The sequence below is a fragment of the Panthera leo genome, chromosome C1 (assembly GCF_018350215.1).
Source record: "Panthera leo isolate Ple1 chromosome C1, P.leo_Ple1_pat1.1, whole genome shotgun sequence".
NCBI lineage: Eukaryota > Metazoa > Chordata > Mammalia > Carnivora > Felidae > Panthera > Panthera leo.
The window spans coordinates 77293029-77313891 of NC_056686.1; the positions used below are offsets into that span (position 1 = coordinate 77293029).

The following is a 20863-nucleotide window of genomic DNA, read 5'->3' on the forward strand; positions in this document are numbered from 1 at the left end:
TGGTAGGGAAGGAGGAGAACCAGGCTAAGGTAACATCCTGGAGCCCAGAGAGAGATGTCAGAAAAGGGGGTGCAGAAAAAGGAGTCGAGGAGGAGTAACAGTGGGGAAAGGTGCTGGGGTAGAAAGTGCTCTGCCACAGAAATCAGGGCGTCTGCGTTCCAGTCCGGCACTGGCACCAACTTCTTGTCTGACAGTGAACAAGTCGTCTCTTTACTCCCTGGCCCCAGTCTCCTCTGTACGGTAGTTAAGTCTAGACTGTCTCCAGGGCACCCCTCCAATCCCAGCATCCCATGAGTCGGTCTGAAGGGCATCATCAGAGATCAGCTCAGGAGAACAGAAGTCAGGCTGCAGAGGAAAGAAGGCAAAAGCAGGACACACAGATGTTCACTCATTCAAGAAGTGGGAGAGACAAGGATAAGAGAAACACAATAGCGTGGAGAGATGATCAGCAGCGCCACATTCACACCTGGTATCTTCAATGTGGAAGAAAGAAAAGTAAAATAATTAAAGCAATTAAAAGTAAAAATAAAATAAATAAAGTAAAATAATTAAATAATTTCTGTGCTCATTTTCACAGAAACACTCAGAAAACACACTGGGGGAACGATTGAAAGGGATTTAAGAAACATTTCTGCAGAATTTGAGTAGTTAAATCAGAGATATTAGCAGTAAATTTCTTTTTACTCTCAAACAAAATGTCAAGATAGCAGATAAGCAATGAAAACAAGAAAGTACAAGTTAGAGATTTGGACACTGCACACACAAGCTGGGCATTTGCCCAATCAGCACATCTGGGTCTCAGATTTGTAGACTTGCCTCGTACTTTGGTCTACTGCTTGTTAAAATACTCTCCAAAAAGTCCTAAAAGCAAAAAAATCCCATTTTCAAATGCAGAGGGGGCTCCTGTAAAAACATTTTCTGACAACATTTTTAGGAAATTAGAATTTTTTAAAAGTCAAGAGGAATTACCATGGCAACAACGGTATGGATCAGGGCTGTAATCCCAACCTCCATAAAGACAAACACCACACTGGTTGGAAAATGCTGCTGCAAAAATTTTAGAGGGGGTCCAGGCAGTCTCTTCTCCAGACTGGGGAAGAGGCAATCATGAAAGGTTTTTTTAATCTGTCACCTCTCAAGCAGCAAAGAACTTAACCCGGCATTACCTCATGCTAAAATGGCAGAGACCAACCAGGCTCAGTCCCTCTGGTGGGGCAAGAAGGAGTGCTTTCGGAGGGCAATTTTACAGCATCTGGACATTACTATGATAAATGACAGGGTTTAAGCAATGTGGCCAGCCAGCATCTTGGTAGGAATGTTGTAACTTTTTCGCTTAGTTTGTGTCCCGATTTGTTTGCTAACCCCTGATGTTTACTATTATCGCTCTGATTTCTGCTTTTACTTTTTTCTACACTTCCAAAATGGGGTTTCTGAAGAGTTCTTATTTCAGAGTTGGCTATAATTTCTGATTCAACATCTTGCCCCAACATGTTAGAAACCATCCTTCACTAGTGTGGCCCGTTCTAAACTGGCCTGCATTGTCCTCTGCTGAGCCAGCAGCCAGGTCTAGTTGCCTTGCTGTCCCCAACCCTGCTCCTAGCCTAGCACCTTCATAGTGCCCAGCAGGATGTATTGAGTACCTCAGGCACCAGGGTGGCTCAGTCAGCTAAGCATCTGACTTTGGCTCAGGTCATGTCGCAGTTCGGTTCGTGGGTTAGAGCCCTGCATCAAGCTCCCTGCTGTCAGCATGGAGCCTGGAGCCTGGAGCCTGCTTGGGATCCTCTGTCCTACCTCTCTTTGCCCCTCCCCCACCTGTTCTTTCTCCCTCTCTCTCTCAAAAATAAAGAAGTAAAAACTTAAAAAAACTGTATTGAGTATCTTCAGGTGAAGGGGCAGCTCCCTTCAAATGATGTGACTGGCCTGTTTATTTAGAGCCTCCAATCCTGCATGGGAGTCAGATTCAGTTGTCTTTCAAATTAGTAAGTTCCACAGCAGCACTCAAATGAATAGAGAAATGTGACCCTTGTTGTCAGTTTAACTTTCTGATATATCTGCTGTAGATCTGCACAAAATGGTCAGTTCAGAGGTAATCTCACCTAAAATGCTGGAGTGATTTCCAAAACAATCTCCATTTAAACAAACACCAGGCAGCATTTATACATGGAAGGTATTTGTTTAGTAACTAAATTTCACCAATATACAATGTCTGTGTGTGAGCGGTTTACTCTGACACTTGCTAAGCATATACTACATGTAAGATCTCTGAAACATTAACAGCCTTGAGTTTATTTGGATTTTTTCTGCACATACACAAGACCAGCACTGGCAAATCACTCATGAATAACTGCAGAGGAAAAAATGTCCCAGGCAGAGAAGGAATGTAGCTAGTATGCTACTGTTTTCGTGTTCATCTGATATTTTTGCTCCAACATAGGTAGTCTCCAAAAAGCCAGTCTTGTAATTTTGTATCCATTCTTTGGGTGGTGATGAATAAAGGTAAGACACAGCCCATTCCACTCACCCCTGGGCTGCTCTGTCTGTATTTTAATAACTGAGGGGGAAGATGGGGCACCTGGCTGGCTCAGTCAGTTAAGTGTCCAACTTCGGCTCAGGTCATGATCCCACAGTTCATGGGTTCGAGCCCCATGTCGGGCTCTGTGCCTACAGCTTGGAGCCTGGAGCCGGCTTCAGATTCTGTTGTCTCCCTCTCTCTCTGCACCTCTCTCTCTGCTAGAAGAGTCCAACCGACCCAGCGTCCAATGCCTCCTTAAGCCTTGCTCCTTTCTCTGGTGACAATGAGGACAGGCAGAAAAAATACAAGTGCCAGGGAGGTGGCCAGCCCCCAGCAGGCACTTCACCACCACCATCGCCATGGTCGTCGCTGTTACTGTAACTCAGTGGGCATGGGAACTGTTAAGAAGCAAGCAGAACAGTTAGCATTTCAGAGAGATGTGCTTACTTGCTTCTCTTTCTCCCAACTGTGGTCTTTCCTGCCCTCAAAAGGAAGCAGGGGGGGCACCTGAGTGGCTCAGTCGGTTAAGCATCTGACTTAGGCTCATGTCATGATCTCACGGTTCTTGAGTTCCAGCCCCCTGTCGGGCTCTGTGCTGACACCTTAGAGCCTGGAGCCTGATACGGATTCTGTGTCTCCCCCTCTCTCTGCCCCTCCCCTGCTCACACTCCGTCTCTCTCTCTCTCTCAAAACTAAATAAACATTAAATTTTTTTTTTTTTTTTTAAAGCAGGGAAGGAACAACTTTATGCCACAGTCCTTGAGAAGGTACAAAGTAAAAGTGATTTGGAGCCACATGTGTGATTAACCACACATCCCATTTGGCCCCGCCTGCCAAGACGTGTGGATCCAAATTTCATACTCAACCATACCAAACACACTAACCCATAGAGCCAACAACTATGCTTTTCTTTTTGCTTTGTCCTCATCCTGCATTTCTGCTTACACTGTTGAGATGTCTACTGTAAGCCTATCCCAAATCCTTTCTTTGGAATGAGGCAGAGAATAAGCAAATACATGAAAGTATGAACGGTTCTGAACTTTCTGAGGGATAAAGTTATTAAACCCGGTCCCTTTCCCATGACAATGAGCCTTCCAGATCTTTCCTCCATACAACCAGTTATTGGAATAGACATTAAGAGTTACTGCTTTAATGTCAAGACAAATATATAAATTTAAACACCATGTCTTTTATATATGTAGGTAATGCTAACTAGGGGCTTGGTCTCAGCAGCTTTTCATAGTAAACAGGCAATTAGGTAAGTCGGAAATAGAAAAGACACATGGCCACATAAAAGCAAGTCACGATAAAAATTAGATAGGAAACAAAATTGTTGCCATTCCAGCAACTAATGAAAGTACGTTACTGTAAGCAAGCCTCTGGTGGTGCTATAACCCTTCTCAGGAATCAGGAAACACCCCAAGGGCCCAAACTCTGACAGGGGGACGGGTACGTTTTAGAAGTCAAAGAGCGAGAGCTGGTTTTCACAGGATGAAAATGATGACACCGGTGTCTGCTTATTCCTAAAGACAAAACTGATCTCTCTGGGCTGTTTACTGTCTTCTGCCCTTCTCTGTCGCCAGAGAGTCTTTTTCAAGTTTCCTGTTCACTTCCAGGCCTGTTGTTTCCAAAACCAATGATTACAAATGAGAGGTGTGGTCTCAGATGAAAAATACAATTATAGGTCTCTGCACTGTCCTGAGGAGAACCCAGCAGGGAGGCCAGTGGCAAAGCAGTGCTTTGTTACAGAAGGCTTTGTATACATTATTGTCACAAGCGAGTTTCTGACACAAATTCTCTGCTGGCCTCTAAAACTGTTTCTCTGACTTAAGTGTAACTATTTCCCCAAATCTTGTCAACCTGCTGCAGTTATTACTTCCAGGTGTAGGGCACTGTCACCTCCTTCACACAGGAATAGCAGCAGCCTCTCTTCAGCTGAAGAACCTTAAGATGCCTAGGAGGTAGGAATTTAGCAAAATGTCAGAGAAGGGTGGATTTATAATAGATCTTAGTATTGATCCTGCACCAATAACAAGCTACGGGAAAGAGCTGATTTAGTAACTTAAGGGGGAAATGGTGAAAAACAACTACCTTGGTCATCAGAGTCAAGGTCAGTTATACCTTGGAGCTAGCATGGCACTCTTTTTGCTAATTTATACATAAGGGCATCATTTCACTTTGACGAGTATTTGCCTTCACTGTTCAGTAGAGACGTGCATAAAGGCTACCTCTGGTCCTTCCTCTCTTACTCCAAAAACGGATCAGCCGTGATTTTTAGCACAGACCACATGATATCTATAAAAACCAAGTTATCCAGTGAGAAGAGAATTAGGTGACCTCAGGTTGGGGTAGTAAGCAATCTTGGTTTAAAAAAAGTGAATACAGTTAAGGTACAATTTACAGGCTAATTACAACATTAGCAGGTTGAATGTCCTAAGATTCACATACCACACAATTCACCCATGCAACCCAACCATTTTTAGTATATTCACATTTATCAGTGGTGTTTAGTATATTCATATGCAGTCGGGGAACCATCACCACCACTGAATTTTGGAACATTTCTGTCCCTCCAAAAGAAACCCGGTACTCATTAGCCATCAACCCCCATTTCTCTCTTTTGCCCTTCAGCTCACAGCAACCACTAATTTACTTTCCATTTCTATAAATCTATTATGGACATTTCATATAAATGGATTCACGGAATATGTGTCTGTCTTGTCTTCTTTCACTTAGCATCATGTCTTCAAGGTTCATCCACACGGCAGCACACAGCAGCACTTCATTCCTTTTTATGAGTGAGTAACACTTCATCGGGGGGATAGACCACATTTTATTTATCCATTCACCAGTAGATGGACATGCAGGTTGTTTCCACTCTTTCATATGAATGACACTGCCATCAACATTTGTGGACAAGTTTTTGTGTGGGCACACGTTATCATGTCTTTTGGGTAAATACTCAGAGAAGTGGAATTGCTGGGACATGTAGTTCGAATGATTTTAAAAACTGCGTGGCTGCACAGTCATACATGGAGAAGATGAGAGATTTAATATTTTCTATCTCTCCACCCCCATTTTGCCATCATTCTTTCGTTCTCTCGTGGCCCAACCACTCTGATGTTGTGCTCTACACTCACATCTGTACATAAAATACTCCAACGTCTGAGAGCAACTCAGTGCCAGATAGAATTTCCAAAGATCACATATCCCAAAATCTTGTTTTCAAAAAGGAATGAATTGCAACCATCTAATTCCTAAAAAGTCCCCAAAGAAAGAAAGAAAGGATGCAATTTCCTTCAGTTGCCTCATCTCAAAAATATCTTCAAATCACTAACCCCAAGTCATACATATACATGTACTATATGAATACTGAAGAAAGGAGAGTAATGTTTAGGTTTTTAAACAAATTTTTGAGACTATCCCCTTTTGGCCCCATTTCTTTACTCCCTCACTGAACACACTACGTCCCTGGATGCCAGCTAGTTTTATGTACCCTCAGAATATGTATGTCAGAGAAGGGTGGATTTATAATAGATCTTAGAGTTGATCCTGCACCAATAACAAGCCGGGGGAAAGAGCTGATTTAGTAATTTACTGCCATGAACATTTTAATCTAACGTAGTAAATGCAAGTGTGGAGAAATCTGCTATCATTCCTGGAGGTGTTTTTCTTTTACTTCAATCGTCTTATTGGAATCTATTTTCAGAGTCAACAACAGTACTGCACAATTTAACATCCAGAATTTCTGCTGTTGCTGCTTCTGTAATAGCTCAAACTTTCTTTTCTTTCTTAGTTCCTCTGAGAGAGCACATATAAAATGAGTAATTATTGCTGCTAAGGAATTGCTGGAGTCAGCAACGCTTCACAGGAACTGCATTTCCTCCTCCTCCTTTCCCTCCCACCACAATCTCCCCCATAAGTTAAGAATTAAAGACACATTGCTAGGATAAAGAAATCTGACCTGAAATATGTGTTGCAGCAACAATGGCAAGCAACCAAGTGTATTAACAATAATTTCCAGGGTAGCTGAAAAGGTTAGATGATTTGTCTTTGAAATGAGCCAACTCTGCACACTTTCATGAGATGAAGATCAGTTTGCTCTTCCTTCTGGACACCTCACCTCTCCTATTCCTACTCCCCACAAAAGGCAGAGTGGTTGAGGCACATAAACAAATAATTCTGGAAATGAATTTCCTTGACCAGGAGAAAATGCAAAGACAAATTCCATTCTGCATTAGTTTCCCTACACTTCGCTGTGATCAGGATTTACTACGATTTCTCTCTCCATGGAGGGATAATACCTGATTGATAACATTTCCGACACACAGAAGCTTAAAAAAAGAAAGAATGGCAACTGTGTGTTATATTCCAGTGTGACGACCATTACCCATAAACTAGGTCATTTCTGAGCCACAGGAAAAGAGGAGGCCATTTTTCTTTTAAAGTGATGACCTTGTGTGAGTTAGTTACTTCTGCACCTGTCACCTGTAAAAGGAGGATAATAATAGGACTTCGTGGGCTAAGTGTATGAGTGCTTCAAATAGCACTGAGGACGGATGAAATACTGAGTCACTACGAGCTTGGCTCGTCACCATCACCTAGGCCAGCACTATCTTCAAGAAGCTGCCTAGATAGCGTAAGGAGCTATCCTCCAGCACTCTTCATTCAGGTACAAAGTACCACCATCTTTATTTCAGAGAGTTCTCCAATTTCCACCGACTCATCCTGCAGGGGCAGCAGGTTCATAAGACAAAGGAAAGAAATAAGAAACACAGGGACACAGGAGGAGATGAGAAAGACATCTTACAATTACAGAAAAAAGGCACCTTATTTTATTTTTTGACAGCCATGTTTAAAAGACGAAATTCTTAAGAACATTCTTTCCAATAGGGGTAGCCAGGAAAGTTACAAGGCTGAAAAATCTCTCCAGAATGATGTCCTAGACTTGCCCAGTCTAGAGAGCAATCTGCGTACACTGTGTCCCCTCCTCCCCACTTATATTCACACACCAGCATCCTTGCTAAACCCGGAATGGAAAAACAGAGAAGTGTCTTTACAAACTCAGAGGGGCAGTGAGTAGAAAGCTGGTGCCTACGCCTACCTCTCTCTGAGGCTGGTCAGGCCCTGGGTCAGCAGCGCGGAGGTTCAGGACGTGCACCTCCTGTGGCAGCCCCGTCGTGCCTCTGCTGGCACACCCCGACAAGACAGTGAAGCTCTCCATTAACGCCTGGACAGGATGGGAGGCGTTGACAGGCGACACTTCACACTGGGTCCCGGGCTCTGGATCTGCAGAAAGAATCATAAACACAAACCCCTCAGAAACAGCAATTAACTGTGCTACAGTTAAATTAATTAGTCTGGATGATCAAGCCACTGCCAACCTTTAGGAACCTTTCCAGGTAAGTTCTTTCCAGAACTGAATGGCAAAAAAGCTTAACCTATTCTAAAACCCCCATCTCTTGAATTCCTTTCAGATGATTTTGATGTGTATTTGATTATTTAAATTCCCTTTTAGATACACAAGTCACGAATGTATTCCTCTGGATGGAGGAAACCTCCCGTTTGACATCTGTGTTCAATTCCTTCCTCTCGTAGAAGAAAACCAGAAGTAAATGGAATAAATTGCCTAAAGCCCAATAACAGTATGCATAAATAACATTAAACACCTAAAATTGCACCAAAAAAGTATAAGATACAGTCTCAACTTTTTAAGCACTTCCCCCTTCTTAGAGCAAAACAAACTTAAGAACAATACAAAGCAAGATATAATGAGCAGGGCTAATTGGGGCCAGCATTGTATGGCAAAATTTGGGCCAGAGGTCAGAAGAATCCTCCCAAGAGAGGGAAAAGCATATGAGTAGAGCTTCAAATAGGAAAATTAGAATCCTGGAAATACTTGGCTCCCGCCTCCTGATTCTCCCTTCCTCTAATCATCAAAACTTAAATCCTAACATCCATCCCTGCCCAGCTCTACTTTCTGTGATTCTTATCACCTCTGTCTCTAGACAACTGCAGATCTTCCTAAAAGGTGACTCTGGTCTCCAGCTCTCCAAGCCACCTTCCATGCAAGCACCACCCACGTTATCCAGGGTGCTCAATGGGATGGTTATTCCCAATATGAATGCCTGCCCCTCCCATCTCTGTGGGCATGTCCGGTCCCTTAAGGACTTCTGGCCTATGAAGAAAGCCCAAGCTCCTCCACCAGGCACACAAGGCCTTTCTTGATCAGTCCCTTCCTCTCTCTCCAGCCTCACCCCTCCCTACTCCAGCAACCCCAATTGGCTGAAAGTTCTCCAAAGATACCATGATGTTTCTTAACTCCGTTTTTCTTTTACCCAAATTCCTCTTCCACTCGAACTCTGTCCCCACAACAAACACTCCAAGCTGAGGGAGGTACTCTTCCTCCATCCTCTCATAATTTCTTTGCCCATCTCTGCGGTTTCATTGTCTACACTGTAACCACCAGTGTATACACATCTGTCCCTGCTAGTACAGTATGACCTCCCGGACTGTGGGTTACTCATCTTTGTGTCCCCAGCACCGATCACAGCATCTGGCATGTAGAAGATGCTCAAAAAATATTTGTGAAGGGAATCACTGGGCTTACAAACAACAACAACAACAACAACAACAACAACAACAACAACTGCCTCCTCCCTGACTGTTGATTGAGGCACCATTCTAGAGACTTGGATTCGGCTGTAAGGAGGTAACATGGGCAAGAGTGATGTGAGGTACTACTTGGGCTTCATTGCACACTTGCTGGGTTGACAGAAAGAGACATCTAAGAAAGAGGGACCCATAATATATCTCTGCAAGCTTGGTGTTGTCTCCATTGGATACATGGGGAGACTGAGACTTGATCATATAGCATCCACTAAACTGCAGCCTTCCAAGTGGAACCTGATAAGAGACCTAAACTCACTCCCAACGAGTTCTTCCTGACTTATTACATAGCAAAAGTACTCTCCAGGATTACAGACCCAGTGTAAAATTAAAATGCAAATGTCGTTCAGAACCAGGCAATCCTGCACCCCCACTGCTATACTATAAGCAGACACCCTGCCTAGTGTGCCAAGTCTATTTCAGAACTCATGGAAATTGTCTAGGTTGATAATAGTTATCTGGTCTGAAATGAAGTATGTACCTTCTCAAATAATCACTGCTGTTCTCTGTACTGCTGTACTGTGCCCAGCTGCTTTCCAAGAAACAGCGGTGGTGAAGGAAGATGTCACAGTGGCAAAGGCATCAGGTACTGGACATAGGAGTCCCTGAAGTCCCCATGTAGGGCAAACAGTATGAGCAGGTGCTCCCCCTACTGTTTCCCCTCCTGTCCTCACCAACTGCAGAGGGGTGTCTGGTATATCTCACACCCCAAAGCTCCAGAGTCTCCTACTACTTCCTACTCAACTCTGGGGAACTGGTTTCACAGCCTCCTGCCATGACTTTTCCATTATCATAAATTGAGCACATATAAAAATGCTTTTCAGGGTAGAGGGATGGGTTAAATAGGTGATGGGGATTAATGAATGCACTTATTGTGATCATCACCAGGTGTTGTACGGAAGTGTTGAATCACTATATTGTATACGTGAAACTAATATTACACTGCACGTTAACTAACTGGAATTTAAATAAAAACTGAAAACAGAGCACCCAGCTGGCTCAGTCAGTAGAGCATCCGACTCTTGATCTTGGGGTCATGAGGTTGAGCCCCATGATGGGTGTAGAGATTATAGAGAAAAACTTAAAAAAAAAAAAAAAAAGCTCTTCAGCACCACTTTTGTATGTATGTGCAAAGCTCCAAATGGCCTGTGGTTCCACCCAAAACACATCTGCAATCTGCTTGACGTGCCCTCCTCCTTACAATGCCACCATCACCTGTCAGGATCTCCCTTAAATCACCACACTAGGGCTAGAGAAAAAACTCACTGGCAACAAATCCGAGGATAAAGTCTTTCCTAAAGATTGCTAAGGACAAGCAATCCTCACCTTAGAATCTATGGTTTTTATCTTGCCAGAGTCAGGGCAGGGAAGATCCCACTTAACGGGCTATAGTTCCAGCCATGTGTTATAGGAGTCAGCCCAAGGTCAAAGAAAAAAGCAACGCACAGGGCACACTATGATCAACTGATTGGATAGATGCACTTCAAAGACCCACTGGGGTCAATGATTAAACACACTCCATATAGAGCATCTCTGACCATCAAATATACCAGAGTGGTAGTTGGTTTTTGAGATCTCTTAATGAATTTTTTTCCTCGAAGTTAAAAAAAAAAAAAAGCTACAAGTATGATTAAGCTATCTGTAAAGCCAAAAAGCAAGAAAGAAAAGAAATTAGGAATTATGTACCCTTATCTTCCAAAAGTATATAAGAAATGGTGGCTTCAACAATTCAACACACAATGTCAGTCTGGGGTAGTAAAAAAAAATAATAATAAATTGCTCCTATTTGTTAAGTGCTCACTATAGGCTGGGCAGTTCTGGGTTTGTATAACCTTGAACACCATCATAATAAAGTGGTAGTATCCCTATTTTAAAGAAAAAGAGAATACGTTTAATGCACTTAAGTAACTGTTGTAAGGTCACCCAAGGAGTGACACTCACACCTACCTCTGGGGCTCACATCTCTGTATGGTGAAATTTTTCATAAAAACATATTGGATCTAGATGGGTTCAGTGGAAAATTCTACCAAACGTTTAATGAAGAAATTACACCAATTCTCTATAATCTCTTTCAGTAGAAGCAGAGGGAATGCTTCCTAAGTCATTCTGTGAGGTGTTACCCTAATACCAAAACCAGGCAAAGATACCTCAAGACAAGAAAAAGACTAGGGGTGCCTGGGTGGCTCAGTTGGTTAGGCATCCAACTTTGGCTCAGGTCATGATCTCATGGCTTGTGAGTTCGAGCCCCACGTCAGGCTCTGTGCTGACAGCTCGGAGCGTGGAGACCACTTCAGATTCTGTGTCTGTCTCCCTCTGCCCCTCCCCCGCTCATGTCCTGTATCTCTGTCTCTCAAAAATAAACATTTAAAAAATTAAAAAAAAAGAAAAGACCAATATCTCTCATGAACACAGATGCAAATATCCTCAACAAAATATAAGCAAACTAAATCCAACAATCTAAAAAAGAAATGCATGCCACAACCAAGTGGGATTCAACCCAGATCCATAATGTCTGAAAATCAACTGATGTAATCCAACTTACCAACTGGCTGAAGAAGAAAAATCCTATTATCCTATCAACAGATGTAGAAAAAGCATTTGACAAAATCTAACAGTCACTCATGATAAAAACTCGGAGCAAACTAATAGATAGGAACTTCCTCAAGTGGATAAAGAGCATGTGAAAAAAAAAAAAAACCACCAAAAACCTATACCTAACATCATATTTAATGGAGAGAAACTAGAAGCTTTCTCATTAACATCAGGAATAAGGCAAGGATGTCCCTTATCACCACTCCTTTTCAATATTGTACTGGAAGTCCTAGCTAATGTTTGCAGCTAGGTATGGCCATGTGACAAAATTCTGGCTAAGAAGATATAACCAAAGGTGACACATGAAATTTCCAAGAGATTTCTTTCGAAGGCAAGTTGTGTTCTTCAGCCCTTTCCTCCTTCCTGGGGGCAGGAAGACAGATGTGATGAGTAGGGCCAGAGCAACCATCTTGGGCCATAAAATGGAAACAACATGCTGAGTGGGGCAAAGCAATAAGACAGAAGTTGCCTAGGTCCTTGATGAAGATGGAGCTACTGGATGAGCTTTGGACTACTTCTTTTTATATGGAACACATGTAATTTTTTTCAAGCCAATATCACTTTGAGTTTTCTGACACTTGCAGCTTAATCTACCTTTATTTTATTTCATCAAAAATGCTAACCTTCTTCCCACCAGAGACTTCATATACAAGGTATCCTCCAGGAAGACTTTCCCACCATTCTTGTTCCTCTGCCCTGCCATGGGGTGGCAAATTCTTACTCATTCTTCTGATCTTTCAAGACAGCTTCTCTTACTTCTCTTACTTTAGAGAATACATTTTTAAATACTCACATGGTACTCGTCATTTCTCTTCACTGCACTTCATGTGGTTATACTTATATAATCATTTGTCCAATGATTTGTTTAATGTCTACATATACCCAAAGACTGCAAACATCACAGAAGAACGGAGCCCTATTATTCTGATTATTGCTGTATCCTTTATCCCAGCATAACGTCTGGCATACAGTACATACTCAAATATTAATGAGGGAAGGCGGTGGGAGAGGAAAGGGAAAGAACCACAAGATGCTCAAAGGATGTCATACAGAGGCGTCTGGGTGGCTCAGTCGGTTAAGCGCCCAACTTCGGCTCAGGTCATGATCTCGCGGTTTGTGAGTTCGAGCCCCACACCAGGCTCTGTGCTGACAGTTCAGAGCCTGGAGCCTGCTTTGGATTCTTTGTCTCCCTCTCTCTCTGTCCCTCCCCTGCTCGTACTCTGTGTGTGTGTGTGTGTGTGTGTGTGTGTGTGTGTGTGTGTGTCTCAAAAATAAATAAACATTTTAAAAAAAGGATTTCATACAAATAGGAGACTCTATCCTAGAATTCTTCCTTTCACTCTTTACCTAGTAGATAAAACTTCCATCTTATAATAAGGGAGTGGGGGGAGGGGTGGTGGAATCAATCATGATACAAAGGAGGTGGCATTTTTGGTTGCTAAGAATCAAGTCCCGGCTGGGACTTCCCCACCCTCAAATGTCACAGCAGGCAGGAAACACAAACTTGTTTTTGTGTTCTCCAGGTGGCACAATGCTCCCCTCTGCCATCAGCAAGCCTCCAGCCTCCTGCCACCTCTGGTCAGGTGCAGGCCTTCCTGCCCCTCTCCTGAAACCAGAGCAAGCCTCTAGGAACTGGCCTCCCGTCTCTCCCAACTGGCCTCAAAGCAGCTTCTACTGCATCTGCTCACACAAGGCCAGAGCCACATCCAGAGGGAAGCTCCCACCTAGGAAGAGTGTGACCCACCCCCAGGCTCTACTACACAAGCCTAAGCTAGCAAGGTGGCCACCAAGGGGCCCAAGTGCAGCACCTCATAGCCACAAAGGCTTGGAAACTAGGAAAACATGTTCTGAAACCCTATCTGACTCATCTGCTCACTTCTGTGGTGACCTGTGAGCTGAGGAACTGCTCACACAGGCTCTCACTGACAGCATCGGAAGGCTGGGAGTTTCTCTTGTGGCCACCACTGGAAACCCACAGCCCTTCCTTCCCTGAGCTATCTCTTCCCCCAAGTCATGAGGCAAATGAGTGGCGTGCTCCGTGATGATGCCAATCAGCACAGCAAAAGCTACTTTACCACCGTAAGGGTCAAGCAGGGCATAAATGATACAGAAAGAAATGCTGGCTAAAGGCAACAATATCATAAATGCACATTCCTGTTCACCTTGCACCAATGTTTATAGTCAGAAGGCATTTTACTAAAAAAAAAAAAAGAACATCGTACAGATTCTTTATCAGAGGCCTCACAGAAACTCTCTGATGTGTACAGAACAGATATAATTGCCACTATCACATATTGCAAGCCACAAAGCTGGGTGCATACTTCGACGGACTGCTTCTTAACAGTAATGTACATACAGGTCCGCCTCCAGAGACATTTCCCACTGTTGCCTCCCCATCTAGATATTTCTTTTTATTCCAGGCATCTAGTACCTGCCCCATCCAGGATTCTTCGCGGGTAATTCTCAAAGAAGTCTAACTTTCCCTTGGTCTGATAGCGTGAGCTGAGTTTATCCTTCTCTGCTGGCTACACAAGCAATCTGATCTCCCCCAAATCCTGCTGGGTGTTATGTTTTGTTTGACTTGTCCTCCTTCCTACCCTGAAGTCAGACTGTGTTTTTCCTTCTCAATACACCCTCCTCAGCCACCAGGACAGACCCATGGCCCCAATTCACTCACAAGATGCTACTTCTCTTGACTAAAAACATTCACTGACCTGAAGACAGCACAGATTCAAGTAAACCCTGTGGAGAGAAGCTCACCAGGTGGCCCAGACCAAGTGGCCTCCTTCACAAAGCAGAGCCCTGTGTTCAGCAGCTGGGCCACCTGGGGCAACACTGTGGAGCATATGGTGACACCCTAGGCCTCCACCTCCTGTGATAAGCCAGGGTTTAATTCCTCATGTATACGGCTATCATGCACCTTCTCTGGGCCACACACTATGCACATATTGTTTCTAATCCTCATTGCAGCACTGTAAAGGTACTGTTAAAACTCCCATTTTAGAGTGGTGGAAACGGGGACCCCTAGAGGCTAAGTAACTTGCCAAAGGTCACACACCACCAGTAGAGGGCAGGGTGGGATTCGAACCCAGTCTCTCAGCCTCCAGGTCTAAGCTTTTCCCACGGATAGTCACCGCTGGCTTCTACCCTGCATTTTCCTGTCCTTCACCTCAGTGCTTGATGAACAAGCAGACTTATTGGCCAAACCTACACATTAGCTCATGTTTGATAAAACAGACTGCTTAGTTCGCACTTGCAAACTTTTAGTTGATTTAAAAGATTTCATAAACTCAATGAGAAAGCACAAACTTATTTCTCATTTTACCAAATGTCATCTTCCTCTTTTTCACTCATGTTTGCTTATCTGCACACATGGGAAATGTTCCTAAGATCTGGCTATAACATCAATGTCTAAATTCCCAGTTCCACTTAAAGAAAAAAATGCAAATGGACTCACCCTTTCATTATGTCCTTTAGCTACAACACAGCATTCCAATCTCTGTTACAGAACCCCCACATCCACGCTGGCTGCAGGCCAGCCCTAAGGCTTGACAGAATGCAGACGAAGCATCTGGGAACAGATGCATTTGCTGCACACACTTTAAATTTAATCTGTCCCCAAAGAAATTATTATCACACCTCATGCAACAGAGAGTAAAATATTGGGGGTGGGGGAGTTATTGTTTGGGGGGAGGTGCAATAAGTAATTTTCACATTTAATAAATGTGATCCTTAAGCATTTTAAATACCAACGCATACCAAGTTGACACAAACATCTGGTACCTATTGCACATAATTTCCAGCACACTGATTCCCCATATCACCCAGGGTACTAATGAGGAGCGTGTGTTCAGCTGCAATAAAAAGTGGTAAAGATGCAGAGGGAATGGAGGGGTAACATTATAGCCTGGGACCAAGACATTGCAGTGGGGAGATTTTATTCCAACAACACCATTGGCTAATAAGGGTTTCTGTTATTGTCCCACAGGGAATTCTGCAATGCTGTCAGCTGTGAAGAGGGACAAACTCCCACAGACTGTGCGCCTGGGCACTGGAGGATCTATTCTGCCCCTGAGCTGAAAATTCCATCAACCCCCAATGGGATGCGAAAATCTGTAGGAAAGGGCACCCAAGATGATTTCTCAGCAATAGCACAGACGGGCTCTAAGTGAGCTTCATGCAAGGGAATGTGACATATTCTAGGATAGGATGCAAAACAAAGCTCCAGGAAAAAACACCTGGAAGGCCTGAGCTCAAGAGTGCCTGCTGTGTACACAGCATAGGCTGGTGTTTATACCATCTCAAATTACAACTCATTGAGCTACAACCCTTTGGGGATGGAGCTGTGGAATGTACCACCATTAAGATCCAAAGGGGGGCCCTTCTACCAAAGTCCCCCCTAGGCTTTTCAACAATAAAACTTGACTTAAAGCTAAAATTTATCCTTAGTAGAAAAAAGACAAGCAGAAGAGTTTCTAGTGGCCTAAAACCTGTAATCTGTGTTTCTCAGGAAAAAACAGCCAGATTTTTCTATAGTACAACTCCTTAGGCATGTCTTATCATAGTTTATTTCATCCCCCAAGTGAGTATGTAAATCCAGACCTTCCACTGGACCAACTAGCCCTCTTCCAAGAAGTCAACTGCCAACTGGGTCAAAAGCCAATGCTTATTTGTATACTGTTGTGTTCAAATCATGGTGCAACCATGTTGAAGAATTTCCCATGTTCAAGTTTGTTTTTACAAGTCCAAAAGGAAACAAAGGGCAGGGTACCTTTAAGAATTTAAATTCTGGGGGCACCTGGGTGTCAGTGGGTTAAGTGACCGACCTCAGCTCAAGTCATGATCTCACGGTTCTCCCGTGGCTTCAAGCCCTGCATCAGGCTCTGTGCTGACAGCTCAGGGCCTGGAGCCTGCTTCTGATTCTGTCTCCCTCTCTCTCTGCCCCTCCCCTGCTTGCTCGCTCTCTCTCTCTCTCTCTCTCTCTCTCTTGAAAATAAATAAAAGATTAGAAAAAAAGAATTTAAATTCTCAAAGTGTTGGGAAGTGCCTGGTTATAAAGGGCACACACTTTTCCATTTGAGCAAGATACCACTATACAACCAACAAATATCAGAGGGGATTCATGCAGTTCTGGGAGGCAGTGGGATTGTTTCGTGTTTTTTATAATCTGAAGAGAACAGGTAGCTGATGAAGTATGTTCCAGAAGTCACCACTAGGCATAGCAAGAGAAGGGTCCCCATATTAGAGCCAACTGGACCAGGAAATGTGAGAGCTGACATTTTAAATCCAGATCTGCTGCTTACCAGTTATGGGACCCTGTCTTGGAAGTTTCCCATAATCTCTCTTTCTCTTACTTTATGAGAGGCTCATATATCATGAGACACGATACATGCCAATGCTTTACAAATTTCAAGTACTATTAGAGACATAAAGTCCCTTGAGGGGAGAAGGAGAAGTAAATGAATGAAAATATTTTCTCCATTGAAAAAATGTTTTCTTTCTGAGCTTTTAGAATGATTAATAAAATATCTAAGATAAGATGTTCTTATACTACTCCCTAGCCACTTCTCCCCCAAAATTACTTCTAAGAATTGCAGTGGAAAGATTTAAAATAAAGCTGTGCAGTATTGGAGTAAAAATTCCTGTTCTCTGAGCAAATTCCGGAAGTATAACTCCCAAAGGTGAGAACAGTCCATTTTTCTACCTCCAGGGAATTTCTAAAATCCAGAGAGTAATCTGGCATCACCTTGGCTGACTTTCTTGTTGTTTACTTTTGATCTGTAAGATGGTACATCTATTCCTGTTCTGACACGATCTAAAGGAAGCCAGGAATAAAGAGGACACTAACTCCCCTTTGGTATTCATTTATGGGGAAAGTAGAATTTATGGGATGTTATTGCCTAAATGGCTCAGCACTGAGACCAAGAACGAATATGAAGATTTGAAGGATGGAAGAAAATGCAATCTATTTTCTCCTGTGTGAGTCTGAGACACACAAAATTATTAAAAGAAAGTCTACTTCTTTACTAAAAGAAAAAAATATTTATTTGATCTGGATTCAAAATATTAAATGCAATTTAGGCACACAACCAATAAAAATTATAATTTAATTCCTACTAATGCAGTATTTTCTGGCAAAGTGGGACTTGGAAGGCTGGGAAGCTGCCTCTCATTAACCCTGAGGGATCACATTGCCAAACCCATTCATCAACCAGACCTCAGTTTGAGCCTAAGATAGTTACTTAATGGATTTTCTCTTCTTTAACCTCTAGCAAACTGGTGTCTGATGAAAAAGAAAAGGTGGGAGAAACAGAGGTAAGGATGTGCACAGAAACACAAAGGCATAACATGCTACAGTGAGCATTCTCTGGGACTGGTGAGCCCTCAGGTAGGGCTGGGGTGCAGAGTCTGGGTAAGTGGCAAGACAAGAAGCTGTAAGTGGGGATATAGTCAGGAATGATGGAAGGAGAAAACCATAACTGCTGGTGAGCTGAATTAAAGCCTGTAACCACTGGTCCTGATTATAGACAGGAGACAAGAGATTAAAAAGAAAAATCTACCAACTTTTGTTCTGGCCATGCCAAATATTACTAATTACAGCCATGTGTACAAACTGGGCCATGAACTACATTTAATTTAAGGATTTTATATATAATCAGGGCACTCAACAATTTTTTTTTAATGTTTATTTTGAGAGAGAGAGAACACACATGAGTGGAAGAAGGGCAGAGAGAGAGGGAGAGAGAGAATGCCAAGCAGGTTCCACAGCACAGAGTGCAACACAGAGCTCAATCCCACATGAGATCATGACCTGAACTGAAATCAAGAGTCAGACGCTCAACTGAATGAGCCACTCAGATGCCCCTCAACAACTGGCTGTTAAAGGCATGAAGGAAATGTTTAATGTGAATGCCAAATTATCAATCGTCGATGTATGTATGTCAAACTCAATTATAATAATAAACCATATTCCTTCCTCTCCTAGCCAGGTAGCTCACTGCTCAGGTGTCTCTGTTATGAGGAAAACAGAGCTAACGGTCTGGAGAGAAATCTATGAACAACTAGTGTGCTGTTTGTTGCTCCTTTCACAGTGAAGCTAAAAGGTTCAGGAGAATCTATGGAGCTGGCGTTTCCAGAGTTTGCAGCAGGTATGGGCCAATCAAGCAGTGCCACTGATAAGATCACCACGTGTAGACCAGGAACAAGAGGGTTGTGCCCAGCTAAGTAGCCCTGGCCCAGAGCCACATTTTTAAGTCTGATTAAACTAAGAGACTCCATAAACTAGTTACAACTATTACACTTTCCCTTTATAGCCAGTATCTACTTTTGGTTATAAATCCATTTGGGCATTTGTGAGCCATTCATTTATTTGGGTGTATGTTTCTATGTCTTCTACTTAGTTGGAAACCCAATGAGGGCAAGGATCATGTATGTTTCTTTTGCTTATCCTCCAACTATACCAGAGCATGACACAGTGCCTGGCATGTGACAGGTGCTCATAATGACATGTTGGGTGATGAATTCCTCAAACAACCAAAATCCTAATTCTCTATTGACCATGAAGCCAGTGTCTCAGGTTTGTATCTCAGCCCTGCCACACTTCAGCTTTGTAACCTGGGGCAGTTACTTAACCACTCCATATCTTGGATTCTTCATCTCTACAATGAGGATAATAATAGTATCTGCCCCCATAAGACAGTTTAGAGGATTAACTCCTTTTTATTATCATACAACTATAATTACTATTATTACCACCTCTCCAGCTATGGCCTGTGTCCTAAAAAACAAAACAAAACAAAACAAACTTTTTAGCCTATCTCAACGTCCTTTCGCATTAGGAATCACGGAATATCAGAGTTTACAGGAACCTGAGTTTCAGGTACATCAGTACCTTCACTGTCACCCACAGGACATAAGGGATCTCTACAGGGATATTTCATTATATTGCACTTTGTTTTATTGTGCTTCACATATACTGTTTATTTTTAAGTTTATTTACTTATTGTTTTGAGAGAGAGAAAGAGAACACAAGCAGAGGGAAGGGCAGAGAGAGAGAGGGAGAGAGAGAATCTCAAACAGGCTCTGCACTGTCAGTGTGGAGCCTAATGTGGGGCTCAATCTCACGAAGTCAAAGTCGGATGCTTAACCTCATGAGCCACCCAGGCGTCCCATTACAGATACTGTTTTTTATAAATTGAAGGTCTGTGGCAGTCTGGGTTGAGCAAGTCTGTCAATGGCACTTTTCCAGCAGGATTTTCTCTCTCTGTATCTCTGTGTCACATTTTGGTAATTCTTGTAATATTTCAAACTTTTTCATTATTATATTTCTTATGATGAATTGTGATCACTGATTATGGCTCATGGAAAGTTCAGATGATGGCTAGCATTTTTGAGAAGTATTTTTAAATTAAGGTATGTACATTGGGTTTTTTTAGACATAATGCTATCGCACACTTAGCAGACTACAGTAAAGTGTAAACATAAATTTTATATGCACTGGGAAACCAAAAAATTCATTTGACTCGCTTTATTGCGATATTGGCTTTACTGCAGTGGTCTGGAACTGAACCCACAATATCTCTTAGGTATGCCTGTATAAACTATTTGGTATATAAAGTCCTTCTGTTACAATCCTTCCTAGTTTTCAGACAGGTTTTCCACAACTTCTGGTCCAAGAAATGCAAAATTAATGTACCAAGATAGGTCTGACCAGTACCTCAGTTTTAGTGGCTGTACTCCTAGAAAATTTCTAATCTACTGTGTGGATTATATGTCAGCCATATGTGTCAACCATATTCAAATAAAAAAAAATTTTTTTAAGAAAAAGAAAATTCCTGATCCAACTAAAATGTCATGCTATATACTCCTTTATAATTTATATACTCAACTACTTCTAGAAAGGAAATTGAGGGGGTTGTAAGAAAAAATGTTAAATGGGCTTAGAAATCCACCTAAGCTGCCAATCAATTGAAAAGTGGTAATGACAGAAGAGAAATCTCATCAAAGAACTTAGGGGCGCCTGGGTGGCTCAGTCGGTTGAGCCTCCAACTTCGGCTCAGGTCATGATCTCACAGTTTGTGGGTTCAAGCC

At 42.6% G+C, this 20863-nt stretch overlaps 1 protein-coding gene across 2 annotated transcripts in view; it reads right to left on the minus strand.

Moving 5' to 3' along the window:
• The window catches only part of TGFBR3 (transforming growth factor beta receptor 3), a 208929-nt gene that overhangs the window by 113185 nt on the left and 74881 nt on the right, over positions 1–20863 (minus strand). For both annotated transcript variants that reach the window (XM_042952796.1, XM_042952795.1), the window contains one exon: positions 7617–7801. In XM_042952796.1, coding sequence (XP_042808730.1) covers positions 7617–7801 — 185 coding nt within the window. The remainder of the gene's footprint in view (positions 1–7616; positions 7802–20863) is intronic.